Here is an 18,111-nt window from a genome sequence, read left to right as displayed (position 1 = left end):
AGACTAAAAGAACGCATTATTGATGTAGTAACATTGATGTGTCTTGTTTGTTTCGGCTTGGTAAACAAATTATTATCATTTGTAATACATTAGGTTTAAGCCTCGTTAGAGAATATATGCTCTTAGTCACTATTTACTACTTTTGGTTATTATTTTGATGTTTAGTGGTCTAAACCTTTTCTTTAATCATTTAATATGTTGGTCAACATTATTAGAAGAAACATGTGGAACCTTCGCAAAGCAGACAAACTTCATTTCCAGTACAATCTACTCAGAAAATGAGAATTAGTGGATATTTTAGAGGGTCCACATAATCAATAGTCATAGTAGAACTAGCGAAAAGATGATGAAATGATAACTTGAAAGTTTGAAATAAACTTCTCATCAACCTCTAATTTCTTAATGTAATTTTGTAGAAGGTAAGTAGCAGAAGTTGTGACTATTATGAGTAATTATTTGTATGAGAAAGGCAGTAGAAAGCAACCTTTTACCGAAATCATGACAATGCATACCAGTTAGGTACATACAACTATGGTCATTATTCTTTTAAAATTAGGATTATGCAAAATACGGGGTATGTTACTTTCTTAAGAAATTTCTGAAGGGGGAAATTTTGATGGTTTATTAAATATATTACTTTCTTCTTTTTGAAATAATTTTTTTAATATTTTCGTATGTAATAGTATCTTTTTGTTAACTTTGATGAAAAATTCATTATCTAACTCGTCATAAGATTTGGAATTCGCACCCCCAGCCCTGCTAATGTTCTCATTGTTAGAATAGTTTGGCTTATGTTGGTCACCCGAGTCATTATACCATGTCATACACAACACTGCACCTTCAAAAACTGAAAGAAACCTTCACATACGTATGAAATAATTATGAAACTGTTTCTTCCTTAACGAGCCAACCAAACACAACAACAAACACTAGCAGGGAACGGGGAAGGGGATACTACAACCTAATTACCGCTAACTGGAACCATGGATCTGGGAAGGGGAACCTATGACCTAACACTTCAAGGGCCTAAAACATGGAAATGGGTAGGGGAGTGGACCTAGACTACTCGAACGGGAAGCACATGGCACAAAACCTAGATAAGGAACCGACTACAGGGGAAGGAGGTGACGTGACGTTGGTGAAGGGGTGAAGCGACTACAAGGAAGGGGGAGGAGTGATGCGACGGCGGGAAGGGGGACGACTGAACAAGGGAAACGGACTTACGAATTCCTCCATATTTACTAAGAAACAATCTCTTCAACCATAGAAAGCTTTGAAAGGAAAACTCGTCACTATTCCTTTCCCTCTCCTCCCTTTTCTTTCTCACCTCTTTCTCTATCCAATCACATAGTGAGAGCTTCTTTTTTCATTAGTTACGGCTTATGAATAGAGCTAATGCTTGCTTTAGAAGAGGATTTTTCAAATTACAAGGTAGAGAATAATAAAATTGTAGGATAAAAAATGTGAAGATGCAAGATGCAGATCATCAATTGGGAGTGAAGAAGCCATATAAAGCAATAATAAATCATGAGTTGGGTAAAAGAGAGAGGAAGTATTATTGTCATCTAAATATCCCCGAGATATTAAGATTGACCAACTTTAGAATATTTTGTGAAATATTGACATGAAATTCCAAATTATGGTGAAATATGAAATCGATAAATTGAATTACCGTATTCTATCTATAGATAGAGTTTCATGTGATTTATATTATAAAATTACCCTAAAATTGGTGATTTACTAGTTGGGATATCACAATATAAACTTTTTTGGATAAACGTAAATCAAAGATTTCCAACTATGTAACGTTAAAATTGATGCACTCCACTTTAGGTCCCAAAATTGATGCTTTAGCCAAAAGACTTGTTAACCAGCATATCGATACTTAGGCCACAGCTACGATTGTCAATACTGATTAAAGTGCAAGATAGCCTTTTGGTCTTTTTCTTTAGCCGCAGTTGAAATCGTCAAAGTGCTAAAATTTTCCAGCTTCATTTCGTCTGGAACATCATCATTAGCTACAACTACAAGCATAAGAACACTAACAACTTGCTTTCAATTTTCTTTGTCTGAATGCATGTCAGCATTGGTACGTCGAATTCAGAGGTTTAACCAGACGTCTTAGGCCCTGCCTAGATATAGCTTTTCTTACAACACTTAGCTAACTCCGAAACAAAGTAACAGCTATATTTGCAGCAGAGAAGCTTCTGCACTAGATCGACAGAAACCACTCTTAAGTCGACTATCTAACTAGTTTATCAGACTGCTTTGGCTGTTTCCCTGACAAGAGATAGCTTGGCAAGAAGTCCACATAATTGTAGATAAGAGCCAACTCCATCAACAATTCTCATATGTGCAAACCCAGTTTCCTGTATACATAAAAGAGAAATCAGGCGGCGTTGCACCAGCAACAGGGAAATACAAGGTCAATGAGCAAGTCATACCTTCATAAATTCCAACTTCAGATACTCAGCCATGTCATAGTTTTTGACAACACGGAAAAAAGTTGTGATTATGTCAGTAGGGGAATAACCCATATCATAAAGTTGCTTCAGACCACCACAAGCATCATCAAACTTTCCTCCAAGCACATTACGAATTATGTTCTTAACATGCAGAGGATGAGGCTGGTCACAAACCTGTCATCCAACAGATAGTGAGCAATAAGATAGTGATCATCATATTTTTGAAGCTAAGATAACTATGGTAATTAGTAGCTACCTTGAAAACATTTTCCTGGTTGACAAATCGAAATCCACTGTAAGTAGCCTGCAAATTATTCAAAGCTTGCCGCATATCACCATCAGCAGTGAAGATTATGGCTTCAAGACCTTCTGGAACATACGGAACCTTCATCACAGAATACATAATGTATTTCAGTTTTAATCAAATAAATCAACACACTGCATGAAAAATAAAAAATAGAACCCATAACTGATATGCAACAAGAACAGATCTTCCCACTCTCCACTCTGTAGCTTTCACAGTAAATAATGAAGTGATAGACAAACTAATAAAGCCTTCACAGAAAAGAAATTTTTTCATCATTCACTCTATAAATAAACACAAATCACAAAAAGAAGACCCATCACAGTGCCAAGAGATCATGGTCTGCTTGCAAGCCTATAGTGGATTTCCAATAGTAACAAAACTGGTAGGGGTATCGGGTGTCCACATCATTTTCCATGGATTAGGGAAGCCATTTAGATAGCAAAGATCACCAGCCACCTAATTAAGCTTGTTTAGAGGACATAGTGAGTTATAGCACAATGATGCATCAGATCCAAATTGATGTATCAAGAAAAAATTGGAATCCTTAGTAAGCTCACATGGTCGCTAACAAAAGAATTTCTGTTATGAAGCCCAACAATCAAGCAGGTGAATGCCATTGTCTGATATGACAAAAAGAAACACCTCCACAAAGAGTTACTAAAGAAAACAGAGAATAAGGTGAAAATGCAAGTTAAATTAACTGTCCCAGAATGAAATAATATTTCTCAGTCCAAAACTGTAGCATATAAATTCACATCAAGAATGCTTCTAGAATTATTGCACGACATGGATCCCGCTTTCTACTGTGCAAGTTCGTATTAAGCTCTTCAGAATATATTGAAGGTAATGACTGAGTTGGTTTCTGAAGGAATGATAAATGCACATTAAAAGTTCCAACTAGAAGACAATTCTATCTCTATATACGAAAACTAGATACCCTTACAATTCATAAACCTAAACAGCAATAAAGCAATATTTGATAGGGAAAATAGAAGATTGTCACAACTCATAAACCTAGAATGGCAGCTCTATCTTCATATACGAAAACTACATGATTGTGACAACTCATAAACCTATAGCTGATAGGTCTTAACTATTGCTGACATTCTCAAAATATCCCTGAAGACTGCTAAATGAGTAATTCAAGTGTGTATGTGATCTCATTGTTTGATTTCATTGCATTGCAAAATCATGTAGTCTCAGCAGTAGGAAAATACAGCAGTATAAATAGGCAAAACTCCCTGTGAGAGAGTGCCAACTAGTCTACCTAGAATCTTTCTAGGAAAGACAAAATAACCGTTTAAGAAAGGACAATGACTCATCAAGTGTGACATCATACAATCATTCTTGGATCAGTAAAAGGACAAGTAGTGGCTAGCACTAACATAGGTGCTGTAATAAATTGCGGCTGAAGATATTACTCTTTTCAATTCTAGTAATAGATTAAATCAAAATATACACAACTATTTAGCTATTACCCTACCCTTCCCAAAATAATCCATCCTTTCACCTAATTAATTTCTTTTTTTATATTTGAGGCCTTTCCTTTTTTTTTTTCTGATCCTCACCTCCTTCCCTTTCCCCCAACACCCTTCCATAGCCATCTTCACCACCACCAAGGCACCAACCCACAAGGCAACAACCCATGACCCAACCCCCATGACTACCGACATTACCACCACCACTCAATTCCACGAAAACACATCTTTGGCATGCTCTAAAATCCATATATATGAACCCTAAGCCTAACAAGTATGTAACTGGAGAGGGAAGAAAGCAAACGAAAAAAGAAATTGGTAACTTGTATCCACTTAGACAAAAGTATGGCTTCTAAAGAACCACGATTTGGGAAGCCAAAGAGCTTCAGGTCAATACTTAGTGACCCCATAAGAACCTTGCCTCAATCATATCACCACTCACTTGACCTGTTATCGAAAATGTTGATTCCAATAGCTTTAGATCTTGGACACAGCTACGTTCAGGGGGGAGGAGCTCTGGCAACACCAAGCTGCCCGATCCAAGGACTCAAACAGAATTTTAGTATACACCAGGGGGACAACAGACAAGCCCAAACTGAAAAAGAATCCACAGCTCTTATGAGATAGTTCTCCATAATTGATCAACAATTTGGTTGACTCGTACATCGTGAGAAACAAGCAGTCTTATTTTGTTGCAGTGCATACCTATGCTATGAAACTATTGAATGAAGGATGGAAAGAAAGACTGGAGTCAGTGGATCCAAATCAATTGAGTTTTTTCTTTATAAGCAAACAAGTATTCTGTCTGGTATAGGAAGATTTAGCTTAGCTAGGCATGTTGTTTCAGAGAAAAATTTCGCCATAGAGTAAATAGAATAAATCTAATAATATAACATTACCTAAATATCAATGATCTCATAAGAGGTATCCATTACTTTCAATATATTAATCAGGTGTGGATATGGTGAGGTGATGTGCTGGTTGGATGGGTGTTGGATGGCTGGCATGGTCAGGGAAGGATGAAGAGGAGGAAGGTCAGGGGAGATAAATAAAAGAATAAAGATTGAAAAGCATGTCAATCAGAAATGTGTCACGTCACCTCTTCAACTGCTTAACAAAGAATTGAGACTATTTTAATTTTTGTGAAGGGTGACACAATAGTTGTGATTATTATGAGTTAATCACCTGTTGAGGTTATATTCAGAAGGTCAACAATAGTCCAGACCATTGGTGTTAATTTTTACTAGTTAATACAATATTTCAAGTACCATCATTTGTAAGAAGTAGCTCAAATCCCACATTATCGTATTTGACCCCAGAAACAAGACCATATTGAAGGAGAAACAGCATAAGTTAACAATGAACAATTAAACTTCAGCTTACAAAAAGAACTACCTTCTCAGCCTCAATAACAATCATGAGACGCCCAAGGATTTCTTGATCTGACAACCTTGAAAAGCGGACCAATGCACATCTACTCTGAATGGGCTCAATGATTTTTGAAGAAGTATTACATGCAAGAGCAAAGCGGGTAGTGTTTGAGTATATTTCCATTGTCCTTCTCAAAGCTTGTTGAGCTCCAGATGTCATGCTGTTCCAGCCCCGGTAAAGAAAAACAAATTTAACAAAACAGCACACAATTTATGCAAGAGGAATGTCAGAGAAGCTCAATGATGAATGAAGCATGTATTAGAATACTAAACTTCAGTTACCTGTCCGCTTCATCCAATATAACTATTTTGTGTCTCCCAGAAGGCAGAGTAACTTTCTTCTGCGCAAACATCTTAATTTTGTTTCTGACAACATCAATACCCCTGCACAAAACAAAGCAACAAATGCAGTAAATATTTCGGAAGTTCAGGAGCAATCTACAATCTTTTAGGGGGTATAAAATCAGAATACCTATCATCTGAAGCATTTAACTCCAGAACTCCCTCCTTGCAGTTTGATTCTAGCAACTCATGTGCAAGAGCCAATATGCTCGTTGTCTTTCCTGTACCTGGAGGACCCTGAACATATGATTGAAGTTTCATCAAATTGCAGCATAAAGCATTAACCTGCCACAGTAACATCATCCTAAGTAGACACACTCACACAAATATCTCCAGCCTAGCTCCAGGCAAATTCTGCTTACATTACCGCATCGTCCTAAAACTAGAAACTCCGATTCCACCAATAAATACCACTTGTGAATGAGTATACACTATACAGTATGCTATATACTGGACATAACAATCAAAAGTCGCTTTGCTCGTTAAACGCCTTAAGTTACCCCCAACATAACCCAACTCATGGCATGAAAGGGAAGAGAAAGTTCCCCTCTTCATCATATTCAACAGTTCTCTAAATCTACCTTATTCACAAACCAAGACAGCATTGCAAAGATACAGACAGCATATGTCATTTACACAAGAAATTTTCCTACAATCTGACAGATACGCACACTTTCAATTATACCAAAACAGCACTAAATAAAAATCAAACTCTCTAGTTATATAATTTAACAACACAAAGCTCCAATCCCACAAAGTAACCTAGATGTAAAATTGGCGGGAAAAGACGAAATTTAGAATAAAACCCACCAAAAAAATCAGTAATTGCAAGAAACAGTATGTAAATTAAAAGGCATAATTCATAAACGAGTACAAATTTGTCTTATAGTGTAAGATGAAAGACGGAAGTAGATGAAAAAGAGGAAATAAAGTACAGTTAAGATGAGATTGGGCATGTTGCCGTCGCGAGCGATAACTTGGAGGCGAGAGACAGCATCTTCGTTGCCAACAATGTCAGAAACTTTAGTGGGTCTGTACTTCTCCACCCATGGAATGTCGTACCCGCTGCTCGATGAAGACGACGCCATGCTTTTTTTTTTTGCTACAACCAAACACTCAATATACAGTTGAGTGAGAATTTTTTTTTTTTGTTTAGGGCGACCTGGCGACTAAACGAATAGAGGTTTTGTGTATTTGGAACAACTTACTTTTTAATGCAACAATACTCTACTTTTTTTTTTTTTTTTTTCTCTATCTCACCTAGGCCGGTTCTTCCAACTTATTTTCAGTTCAATTTAATTCAGTTGCAATCAGTTCAATTCAATTGAGCTATAATTGATTCGGTTCGGCTATAATTGGTACGGGTCAGCTGCAATCAGTTTAGTTGTTCTATGGTGAAAAAAACAGACCTTTGATATCTTGACACTATCTATATTTAGAGAGTTTTTTTTTCAATTTATAAGAAAAATATAGTCATGACTCGTGTAGAGTTTTGTTTGATTTGTTTCAATTAGTACTCTATTAATATTTAATCGTTATAATTTTTGTTAATATATAATAAAAGAAATTTAAGTTCAAATATGTACATTGGGAGACGTGCACAAAAAAGTTAGAAGGAAAAGAAAGACAGAAGAGTATTCTTTAACGCTAATTATACATCATCAATTTTATTTATTTTTCATAATTAAGTGGAACTAATCCAAGTTGTCAATATTCCCTTTCAAGGGTTAAATTATGTATAAGATATATTAGTGTAACTAGATTATAAAAACTAAATGAAATTAGCGGTAAGGCCATTGCATAAAAATAATAATCTAAGTTTAAGGTTATTATGTAGAATTTTAAAGAGGTTGGGATGAAATAAACACAGGTGTAAAACGTATAAAATACCAAAAAGAAAATGAATTATCTATTTAGCATTATTATGAGGTTTCAAGTTTTTGGTTTTAGATTCTAAAATCGTATGTTAGTAATTTATATAATTAAATTAAAAGTCTTCATACTCATTTTAATCAACTTTATTTGGAAAACTAACAAATGGAAATAGATGGAAAAATAGCTTATTATTATTATTACTACTACTATAACACTACTATTACAATTATAAGTATTACTATTATTATAGCTTACTATTATTATTATTACTACTACTACAATACTATCATTACAAATTTACAATCATTAGTATTACTATTATTACTATTATCATCATCATTATTATCATCATCATTACTATTATTATTAAAACAACTTTTTTATAACAACTTTTTGATATGCTCTTTTAGTACAATTACGAAAAGTCGAAATATGTCAAAAAAAATGTGATAATTCCTCCAATAAATTATCTTATAAAACTGGAAACCCACAAATAAAATTGAGAAGTTCAAAATCCAGATTATTTTGAAGTAGTAAGGTTTTGAAATTATTTTTTGGGAAAAATATTAGGTAACTTTCTTCAAACATGCATGTTCCAAATTTCCCTAATGTTCAATTTTAGGGTATATTACTTTGGGTAAAGTATCTTTCCTTTAGGCAATCTTAGTACATAGAATAAACAAAAATTATTAAAAGAGGCGGTCTAATTTTAATATAAAAGTAGACCTAGTAACTAAATGGATTAAACTAGTGATAGAAATAAATTAAGCTAGTCACTATTGGGCTTTAATATTGGGCTTCGCATTGCCTAATTTTAATTTAAAAGTAGGCGGTCTCTTACAAGACAAACGACACTATTTATCCATGCTTATATGTGAAAGCTTGGATTTTAGTTTAGATATAGTCGAATTTTAAATGAAATTTAGTTTTTTGATTTGTAGTCCAAACCGATATGTATGTTAGCCTAAATTAATTAGTTTGATGAAGTCTGATTTGAGATGTCATAGTTTGGTAAAAATCCAAAATAATGAACAGGTTTGTTTTGTTTTATTGTCCTATAATAATGGACTGTAGAGCCTAACATTCAAGACATGTTCTTTTGGGCTAAATTGAACAACAACACAACAACAACAACAACAACAACCTAATAGTCCATTTTATTTTCATTCCTTTGTTTTCCTTTGAATCTTGAACTATATCATAAATTTTGTAAAAATAACTTGGCAGTGCACTATTAACTGAATGGATTATTTTAGTCACTGATTATATCAAATAATGTAATACTTAATGAATAAAACTAGTTACTACATAGATTGAATTAACCAATAAATATATTTTAAAGGCCATTGTATTAAGAGAGATTGTTTGTTATCTTCTTTATATTAACGTTCAAAGAATCGCCTTGGCAAATGTGAAAAAGCGAATGATGCAACTAAAAAACAGAGAGGTCTAGTAATGTAGTATACTAAAGTCTAAAATTCTAACCAATAAAATATGCAACATTATACGAAATTTATTAACATGAAAATGTTAGTACCTCAGTACATCAGCCTAATTTATATATACAAATATATTAAAAGGTGTGTGAAAGAAAATCTATGTGCCACGTGGCACTCTCCTCATATTTCTAATGCAAATGTTTTATATTTATGTTTACTCATCACTTTTAAAAAAATGTGTAAGCGCAAGGTATCGAACACGTGATATTTGAAATGAAAAATAAGCACTTAACCATCAATACACTATGACTTTGTTGTCTAATGTTTCAAATAAAATATCATGAAGTCTTGTAATAATTATAATTAATTAAAAAGACTTAAACAAGTATGTATATATCTAGCACTCTCATTACGTAGCTTACAAGAGAATATTGATGTCATATTTTGTTACCACAATTCCTTTTAGGTAGTGTTTGGAAACTTGTATTTCATTTCAAATAATAGAATTGAAATATGGAATTTAAAGTTTGTATTTCAATTCCTAATCACTGTTTTGTAAAAGGGGTTTGATAGAGGAGAGACAAATAGAGGTTTAATGGAGGAGAGAGAAAAAGTGTGGGTTTACTAAAAGAGAGAGAAATAAATATTAGAAAGTGTGGGTTTACTCATGGAGTTGGGATATGTATGAGGAGAGAATTTCAAATGACAAGGTAATAGCTTGAATTTGAAATTCTACTAATATAAGCTTTTGATAAGAATTTGGACAAATTCCATAATTTCAAATTCCATGCCATCCAAACAATAGATTTCATCCAAATTCAGGATTTGAAATGAAATCTTGATATCCAAACATAGCATTAAGGTATTGTTTTCAAACTCAAACCTTTTATTTTTTTTAATCTATCATGTCGTGACGTGAATTTTTTAATTTCCTAATGTACAAAAAATAAGAAAAGTAGCAAAAGAATTTATAAAATTTTAAAATAATAACACATTTATTTATTGTAACTGACTCAAAACATCGTCCGAGCAAAAAAAAACTAGTTATAAACTAAAAGCAAGCATTGTGTTAGCAAAAAAAAGAGACGGTCTAATTTTATTATAAAAGTAGACCTTGGTAGAAGGAATTTGGAAGGAAAGGAAAGGAAGTGGAAGGAAATATATTACTTTCCTATGTTTGGTTCATTAAAAAAAATTAAGGGAAAGGAAATGGGAGGAATTGGAAGGAAAGACTCTTTAATAAAATTTCACTTTCCTTTCCTCCCAAAAGCGGGGGAATTCGAAAGGAAAGAGAAAATTTATACCAAACATGGGAAATTAAGGTTTTTTTTCTTTCTCTTTCATTCTTTTCCTTTCTCTTCCCTTCCTTTCTCTTCCCTTTCTTTCCTTTACTAAAAATGAACCAAACACACTGTAAATGGATCCCATGACCTCAAGTTCATGTACTAAAGTTTTAACTACTAGATCAAGTTGTATTTAGTACTATCATATCAAAGTACAATATTAATAAAATGAAAATTTTGTTATATACCCGAGCCTAATAACTAATTTTATACTAATTTTCCGTTCAAATTATCTCTTCAGTTAAGTTTCTCTCATTGAATTCCGATCATATTTTCCAAATTAAAAAAACGGGGCCGTACAACACCAACTGTATTTATTTTAAATTCGATTTGTTAATAAAAAAAATGAAAGTGGCGCGACGAGGGAAAAAAATGAATCATACTACAATCCAAATGCCAAAAATCACACATTCACACTCCATAAAACTTTCCATCACCAAGCATCATAGTGGACCCCACCATACTCATCTGACAGTCATCACCTCCTTCTCTCTAACTCAAACCCCAAACTCTTAACGCTCCATTTCATTTTCACACCACTCTTAACTCTTACAACTACATCCCAAAAAATTTCATATTTCGCCAAATTTCAAACTCTAATGTCAAGCCTCGATGCGACACCGTTTCTATCCACGGCGCCGGCGCCGGCGACGGCGGCAGCAGACCTACCATCGTCGATGCGAGCTCAAGGCCTACGCCACGCAGCGCGGATGATTCGTCGCGCAAGCGGAGGTAGGAGGTCGATGAGAGGTGCTTCAGTAGCAGTAAGAGAAACGGCAGCACAAGAAATTGAAGAGAGACAAGTTGATTGGGCTTATTCTTCTCCAGTTGTCGCACTTGACGCTGCTTGGAACTCCGCTTTCGTCTTCGCTGCTTCCGTTGCGCTTTTTTTCACTCGTCATGACTCACTTCGCCTTCCGCTTAGGGTTTGGGTGATTGGATATGCTCTTCAGTGTCTTCTTCATGTTTTTTGTGTTTTTGCTGAGTTTCGCCGGCGTAGGAGACGGAGGATTGCTCTTCAAGATGGCCGTGAGGATTACTATGAGGAATCTAGGTGATGATTTGATTGTTTTTGATGTTATTTTGGTTTAATTTTGAGTTTATATGATTTGTTGTGGCATTAACAATTTAACACTACATATATGTTTATGTTTTAGATTTAATTAGAGATTGTGAAGTTTTTACTATTGTACAGTAGCTGATATGAGAGAGTGAGAGTAGAATTTTTTAACGATGTGCTATAGCTTAAGAGGAGAGAATATTGTTTTTTGTGAGTTAAGACTATCTGCGGATTCTTGCTGAGCATGTCGAAAGGGCTGTATGAGAGGTGTTGAATTGGTTGAGTTTTGAGCTTGAAGGCTATAGGAAGTGTGTGAAAAGACTATGGACGTTTCGATGACGGCCAACTCTTTGAGGATGTTGATTTTGGTGGTGCACAATTGTTTTAGAGGGCTTAATTTACGTTTATATTAGGCTAATAAGTTTATTGATAGAGCGTGAATTTGTAGTTTTCTGATTGTAAAGGAACATCTATAGTTGAACTTGATTGAGTGATCTTGCTTTTTAAACTTTTTTTTTCGGGTTTCGAGACTAAAGCTTGGCTAATTTTATATAACACATTGTTTAGTGATTGATTCCTATTTCTTTTTGCAGTACCGTGATAAGGCATTTGGAATCTGTAAATACAATGTTTTCCTTTATGTGGTGGATACTTGGATTTTATTGGATATGTATTGGTGGCCATGCCTTGGAGCAAGACTCCCCCACCCTTTACTGGTATGTCCTGATTCTGATTCTTCGTTATGCTTGTGTGGATTCTGTGGAAGTGAGATGTCAAACTATCTGAAACTTTCTTTGGCTTTGTGATGGGCTTGCAGGCTTTGCATAGCATTTTTGGTTCTTGATCTGTTTTTTGTCATCTTCTGCGTGGCTCTGGCGTCTGTGATTGCTGCGGCTGTTTGTTGTTGCCTCCCATGTATTATTGCTATCTTATATATTTTGGCAGATCGGGTAACTCTCATCTCTCATGCCTTTTTTGCTTCCATTTAAAGTTTTTACTTTGTTGCTACACTTGCGGATGTATCCCTAGTAACATTTACGTGAGTAATTTATGTCAACTTTATTGTCTTAGAAATTTGTTCTGGTAATTCATTGCTAATTAATAAACACTATGCGGGCATCACTATCCAATGCGAGTTGCACTTCCCATTGGAGTACTGAACTAAGTGATGCTAACACAATTTTTTCATTTCTTCTTGAGATTTTTGTGGGAGATGTGCTCTAAGGAAAGTATTAGTGAGAACTGGGTCTCCTGTTAACTTTGGGAATAGGGTAACTGAAAAACATGTTGTATGCATGTGCTAAGTATTGGAACTTACGGCGTTGGTGATACTAAGGCCTTGATCTTAATGAACTGAAATTATCTTTACTGATCAAACTGATTTTCTTTTAATAATAATGCATCTGAACTACTAGAGTTCTGCTATTGCTGCCACTGACATCTGTCACAGTATATTTTGACTTTTGAGTTCACTTATTTTGTAATTCTGCTTTACTTCCTCTCCATAATGACCTATTTATCTTGGATTTAAGCAGGGGGGAGCATCCAAAGAAGAGATCGATAACCTACCAAAATATACATTTCACAGGAGTGATAGTGAGAAGAAAATGAATGAAGAGACTGAAGCACCTTGCGGAGGAATTATAAAGGGGTGTGGAACAGATTGCGCTGTTGAACGTACATTAACAGCAGAAGATGCTGTAAGTTCTGTGCTTTCCAGCTATCAAAACTTTCTAATTTGACTGTTTACCTTCATTGTACTTGCTCCCTTATTTATATACCCTTCATTCCTAGACTAATATGTATGCTCATTTGCGTAATTGCACAACTAGACTAAGTTTTTGCCAAACAAATACAACTAGGCTAAGTTGTGTGGTCCTTCGACGTAAGAGTAATGTTCTCCTATATGGAGAGTCTTTTGTATGCCAATGTGGTAATTGTCTTTTCAGATCATGCTAATGGTAACAATTCCAATGAAGCAAATGTTCAATTAAATGGACTAAAATCTAAATTAAGGGGTGGCTAAATTGTAAGACAGGGGATGTGTGCATGGGCACTTAAAAGTTAAAAGTAATCAAGATAGCAGTGAAACACATTTTTTAGGATTAACTCTATTAATTCTCTCCCCTCCCCATCTCTTCGTTAAGGTTAACTAGCTCAATATCCTTGAGAACTTTTCCTTCTGTCTTTTGTTTTTAAGGAGTTGCATCTGAGTACCATCAGTATCTGTGCATCTAATATAAGTCCGTCAGAAGCTCCTGATTGCAGCAAGAAATAAATTAATCAATGCACCAAGTAACAGTTGGCATGAGATGTAGTGAGAAATGTCCCCTCAATAGTGTATGCATAGGGAAATATGACATGATTAGATAGATATAGTTATAGGCGATACTATTAAAAGCTTCTACAACTCGAAATTTATTAGCTTCAGAATCAGAGCGTTCTGCTGGGGCTTTGAGGTGCAAGTCCTGACAAACTATACTCCAGCTAAGACTATCCTTGTCTCCTTTTTTGTTTTTTTCTTTTTTTTCTTCTAATAGTGTGTCGAGGACGATCAGATTAGATCTCCGAGTTCAAGGAGGATTAAGACAAACAGCAAGTCTTTCACCTCTTTGAAGCTCTTTCTGCTCGCTCCTTTCTCTTTGTCTTTTTTTTGTTCCTCTCTATTTTCTTCCTTTGCTTTACAACTCTTTCCCCCCCCTATAGAGCGCATGATAGGGATTTGTCTGGATAGTGTAGTGCGACTCGCCTCTGGTCTTAAAAGATTTAGATTTCTTGTTGTCATTTTGGAGAATTAGTAATAATGTAGTATGATAGAGCACATAGAGAGGCCCTGTTGACGTGCTTAAAGAAAGAGGCCATGGAATCAAGTTATCAGAGGCACATATGATAGGCGAAAAAACCTTGAAGTGGAGAAGGGGGGGGGGGGGGGTTGTGCTGCATGAGCCATGAGGACACCAAGGGACACACTTCCTTGAGAATATTGGATTGTAGCTGGTTTGTGGAATCCTTTTTACGTTGCTTTGGTTTTAAATGTACTTCCGGATATTTTTGAAGATTATCTGCCTAGGCACATGCTTGCTAATGGTGTTATGGAGGGTAAGATGAGACTAGTTTGATTAATTTGTTGGAGCTTTCGAGATAGTGTAGAATCTGGGGGTTATATCCAAGCACAACTGCTGTGGCAACATGATGAATGGAGAGTTGCTTGAAGATTTTCTAAAACCTAAAGTTAAGCTCGAATTGCAACTGGACTGATGATGTTTTGTTTGGTGAAGAATGCTTGCACAAACAGAGTGGCAGGGTGAGGGTACTTTTTCTGATATGCATCCATGGTGGGAAGAACAGATTTAGGAACTAGGTGATTTGGATTTGGGATTAGTGAAAGCGGCTTCTGCACTTCCACTGAAGACATGATGCACAATTGACAATGGTAGGTTTACATTATTTAAACACATTAGGATCAGATTCAATTCTTCTATGTTTAGGTCTTTGAAGACCAAGATATGTAAATTGATTATAATACGAGGGAGGCCTAAGAGCACGAGGAAGTGATCATACAAGACTTCACTTGGATAAATTTACTAGGATATAGGATATATACCGCTTTGTAGAGCCTTTTCAGCTCCGTTGCAAATTATAATGTTTTTTTTTTTTAATATTCTATTGCCTTTTGTTACCTCATGGTGGTTGGTTTCCTAATATTCTTCACCCTTCACATTTTTCTTTTTTGGTAGAATACATTCACTTGTTTTCTGTCTTCGTTGTAGCCATTACTTGTCTTTTCTCTTCCATTATTTTTTTTTTCATTTCATTAATTTCAATTTTTTTTGGGGAAAATAAGGTCTTCTTGTAAATACTCTTTACTTTGTCTTGGCGATACTGAAATCTGCTTTGGTCTTGCATTCTTGGGTTGTTAGTGTTTAGGATTGTTTATAGTGATTGTTTCCAATCTACTTTACTTTATACACTAGGTTTATGTAATCTGATTCTTTTTGAGCGGATATTTTCTTTAGCTATAAGCTTATAACAATATGAAAAATCAAGTTAGTTCGTGTACTTATCTATATCCTTCTGAAGGTCCATTGTGAATTTCTAGCACTAAGTTTCCAATTCTATTGTCGAAGCTGAGTGCTCGTGATCTCCATGCTCCAGCTTGAGGGGGAGTATTGGACTAGAAAGCTCTTTTGGTGTAGTTTTGTTTGTGCTGCAAGGATCCATGGCCTTGGCCCTTGAGCGGCAAGTCAGCATTAGTTTCCTAAATACACTAGATCTTACTATATCTACTTTATATTGAAGGTTCACAATTTTTTCTGAACATTATCAGTTATTATTTCTTTGATTGTAATCAATGGGTATTTCCTATAGTTGGAACAGTCAAATTTCTCCTGATGTTGCTAGATCTTTTTCAGGAGTGTTGCATCTGCCTATGTGCTTATGAAGATGGCATTGAGCTTAGAGAGCTCCCTTGCAATCACCATTTCCACTGCTCTTGTGTGGACAAGTGGCTACATATCAACTCCACCTGCCCGCTTTGCAAATACGATATATCGAAGCGTTACAACCGAGACGGAGAAGTTTAAACATTGCAGGGAAAAGTTTTGAGTTGTCATAGCTGTAAAATGTTGTACAGTATGTGTAAATTTATCATGTTTACATCTGCTATTGGAATTCTTCAGAATCCAGATATAATGGCTTTGAGCCTTATAATTGCGCAATCAAATAAGCAAATTTTAATGTACACTACGAGTTAGCGGTTTTTTTTTTTTTTGTGTGAACATAATATGCTTAGGAATTTACTTAGTAGCAGAAAACATTAATCACCCAAACTGATATTTTTGATCTCATATTTGTTGTGAAAATGGAAACACGTTGTCTTTGAGAAAGGGGGTAAGAGTAAAGACTGTAAGAGTGATCTTCTATTTTCCTTGAGCAACGTCTAATGTATAATTATGAAACGTCGAGCAAGAGTAGTTCATTTTCGCCATCGCAAAAATAATTCATATAAATTTTCGTAGTTCATTTTCTCCAGTGCAACAATAATTGATATAAAGAGAGCTCAGCATAAGAGGTGGTGGTAAGAGGTTTCACTAAAATGCTTAAATTCAGATGGGTTTTACTAAAATCCTTCAAAAGTAGCAAATCACTACCGACTTATTACCAATTGTGAAGTTAAACACCCTAATTAATAACTATAGAAATTAGATTACTTCCTTTACCAACAATGATATTAAACCCCACTCTAATTCTTTAGCTAATTTGTTATTAGAAATCAAATGTTGCTCTAAATTTCAGAAAATCACTTTGATCTCTTGTTTGAGATAGATAAGTGGCTCACGAGGAATGGAAAGAAACATATTCTATTTGATCTTGAAGTTTTCACTACTAACATATGTTTAGATAAATTAGTTCAAAATTATGGTCAAAGTGAGACATTTGAATAGTATTGCAAGTAATATAGGATGAATAACATCTTTATGAAACCTAGAGAGTAAGTAATGACTATATTTCTTATACCAAGCAAAAATTATTAGAATAAGCGGTCTTTTATAAGACAAACTCTATACCAGGTTGTAGAATTAATTACCCTTCTTAATTTTTCTTTGTATACTATCATTATTCACCTTGCATCTCTCTATCTCCTCATGTATACTTTTGAGACCTAACACCAATCCCCATTCCCTTCTTTTCCCATTTCCTTATGAAACTCATCCCATTTAAGTAGGTAGTCGAGGCTTGGAGCGTCAGTTTCCATCATTCATTGAGGTGTTTCACAAATTAGATGAAGATTTGCAAGTCCGTGTTATGTTTCTTTGTTGGGCTATTTTGAGTACTCGTAATCGATTTATCTTAAAAAACGAGGTGCCATCACCCATTTAAATGTGCTCTTATGTTAGGAAGCTGATTGCATAAATGGTTAGTGGTGAATCTCCTAGTTCATTGGATTGATCCTCTTTCTTGTGTAGTGAAGATTAATGTCGATGGGGGTGTCTTGTTTGAGAGTAGGGTGGGGTTTGGAGTTGGGTTAAGGTCTTCGGAGGGTTTCTTACTAGGTTGTGCTGTATTGCAATAACAATTAGATACTAAATGCCTTGAAGAGAGTGTTGTTCTCAATGGCATGAAGATCGTGTTGCAGTTCGGCTTCATAAACATGCTTGTGGAAATAAAAAACTTAAATGTGGTTCATGGGATCAATTGCAAAGAAAAATGCCTTAATACTTTTCATTTACTTATTAATGACATTTTGGTTCTTGCTAATATCTATACAAATATATTAAAAGGCGTGCGTGACAATGTATACACACCATATGACACCTTCACACAATGTATACACGCCACATGACACATCTGTTATTCCACTAGAATTGTCCA

The 18,111-nt window shown here is 35.0% G+C and overlaps 2 protein-coding genes across 2 annotated transcripts; one reads left to right on the top strand and one right to left on the bottom strand.

The window, feature by feature from the left end:
* Positions 1-1,973: 1,973 nt before the first annotated feature.
* Positions 1,974-7,187, bottom strand: LOC104892328 (replication factor C subunit 2). The gene is made up of 7 exons (XM_010678227.4): positions 6,958-7,187; positions 6,153-6,259; positions 5,963-6,064; positions 5,646-5,841; positions 2,722-2,850; positions 2,445-2,639; positions 1,974-2,369 (listed from the first exon to the last, which is right to left on the bottom strand). Exons 1-7 carry the CDS (start codon positions 7,108-7,110, stop codon positions 2,259-2,261), a joined length of 993 nt encoding a protein of 330 aa, XP_010676529.2. The 5' UTR covers positions 7,111-7,187; the 3' UTR covers positions 1,974-2,258.
* Positions 7,188-11,130: 3,943 nt separating this feature from the next.
* LOC104892327 (E3 ubiquitin-protein ligase At4g11680) lies at positions 11,131-16,480 on the top strand. Its single transcript, XM_010678226.4, has 5 exons — positions 11,131-11,733; positions 12,333-12,455; positions 12,557-12,689; positions 13,275-13,439; positions 16,152-16,480. Exons 1-5 carry the CDS (start codon positions 11,279-11,281, stop codon positions 16,320-16,322), a joined length of 1,047 nt encoding a protein of 348 aa, XP_010676528.2. The 5' UTR covers positions 11,131-11,278; the 3' UTR covers positions 16,323-16,480.
* Positions 16,481-18,111: the final 1,631 nt, after the last annotated feature.

This window comes from Beta vulgaris, chromosome 5 (assembly GCF_026745355.1).
Source record: "Beta vulgaris subsp. vulgaris cultivar EL10 chromosome 5, EL10.2, whole genome shotgun sequence".
Classification (NCBI taxonomy): domain Eukaryota; kingdom Viridiplantae; phylum Streptophyta; class Magnoliopsida; order Caryophyllales; family Amaranthaceae; genus Beta; species Beta vulgaris.
Note: the sequence above shows the minus strand (reverse complement) of the source record. Positions and strands in the feature narration are given on the sequence as shown.

What these genes read in the sequence shown, in the direction of transcription:
- LOC104892327 (XM_010678226.4), top strand. Translation starts at nt 11,279, where the DNA reads ATGTCAAGCCTCGATGCGACACCGTTTCTATCCACGGCGCCGGCGCCG. An exon ending in GACTCCCCCACCCTTTACTG is followed by an intron (nt 12,456 to 12,556) that starts GTATGTCCTGAT and finishes ATGGGCTTGCAG; the next exon opens with GCTTTGCATAGCATTTTTGG. An exon ending in CATTAACAGCAGAAGATGCT is followed by an intron (nt 13,440 to 16,151) that starts GTAAGTTCTGTG and finishes GATCTTTTTCAG; the next exon opens with GAGTGTTGCATCTGCCTATG.
- LOC104892328 (XM_010678227.4), bottom strand. Translation starts at nt 7,110, where the DNA reads ATGGCGTCGTCTTCATCGAGCAGCGGGTACGACATTCCATGGGTGGAG. An exon ending in TTAAATGCTTCAGATGATAG is followed by an intron (nt 6,065 to 6,152) that starts GTATTCTGATTT and finishes TGTTTTGTGCAG; the next exon opens with GGGTATTGATGTTGTCAGAA. An exon ending in ACCAGGAAAATGTTTTCAAG is followed by an intron (nt 2,640 to 2,721) that starts GTAGCTACTAAT and finishes GTTGGATGACAG; the next exon opens with GTTTGTGACCAGCCTCATCC.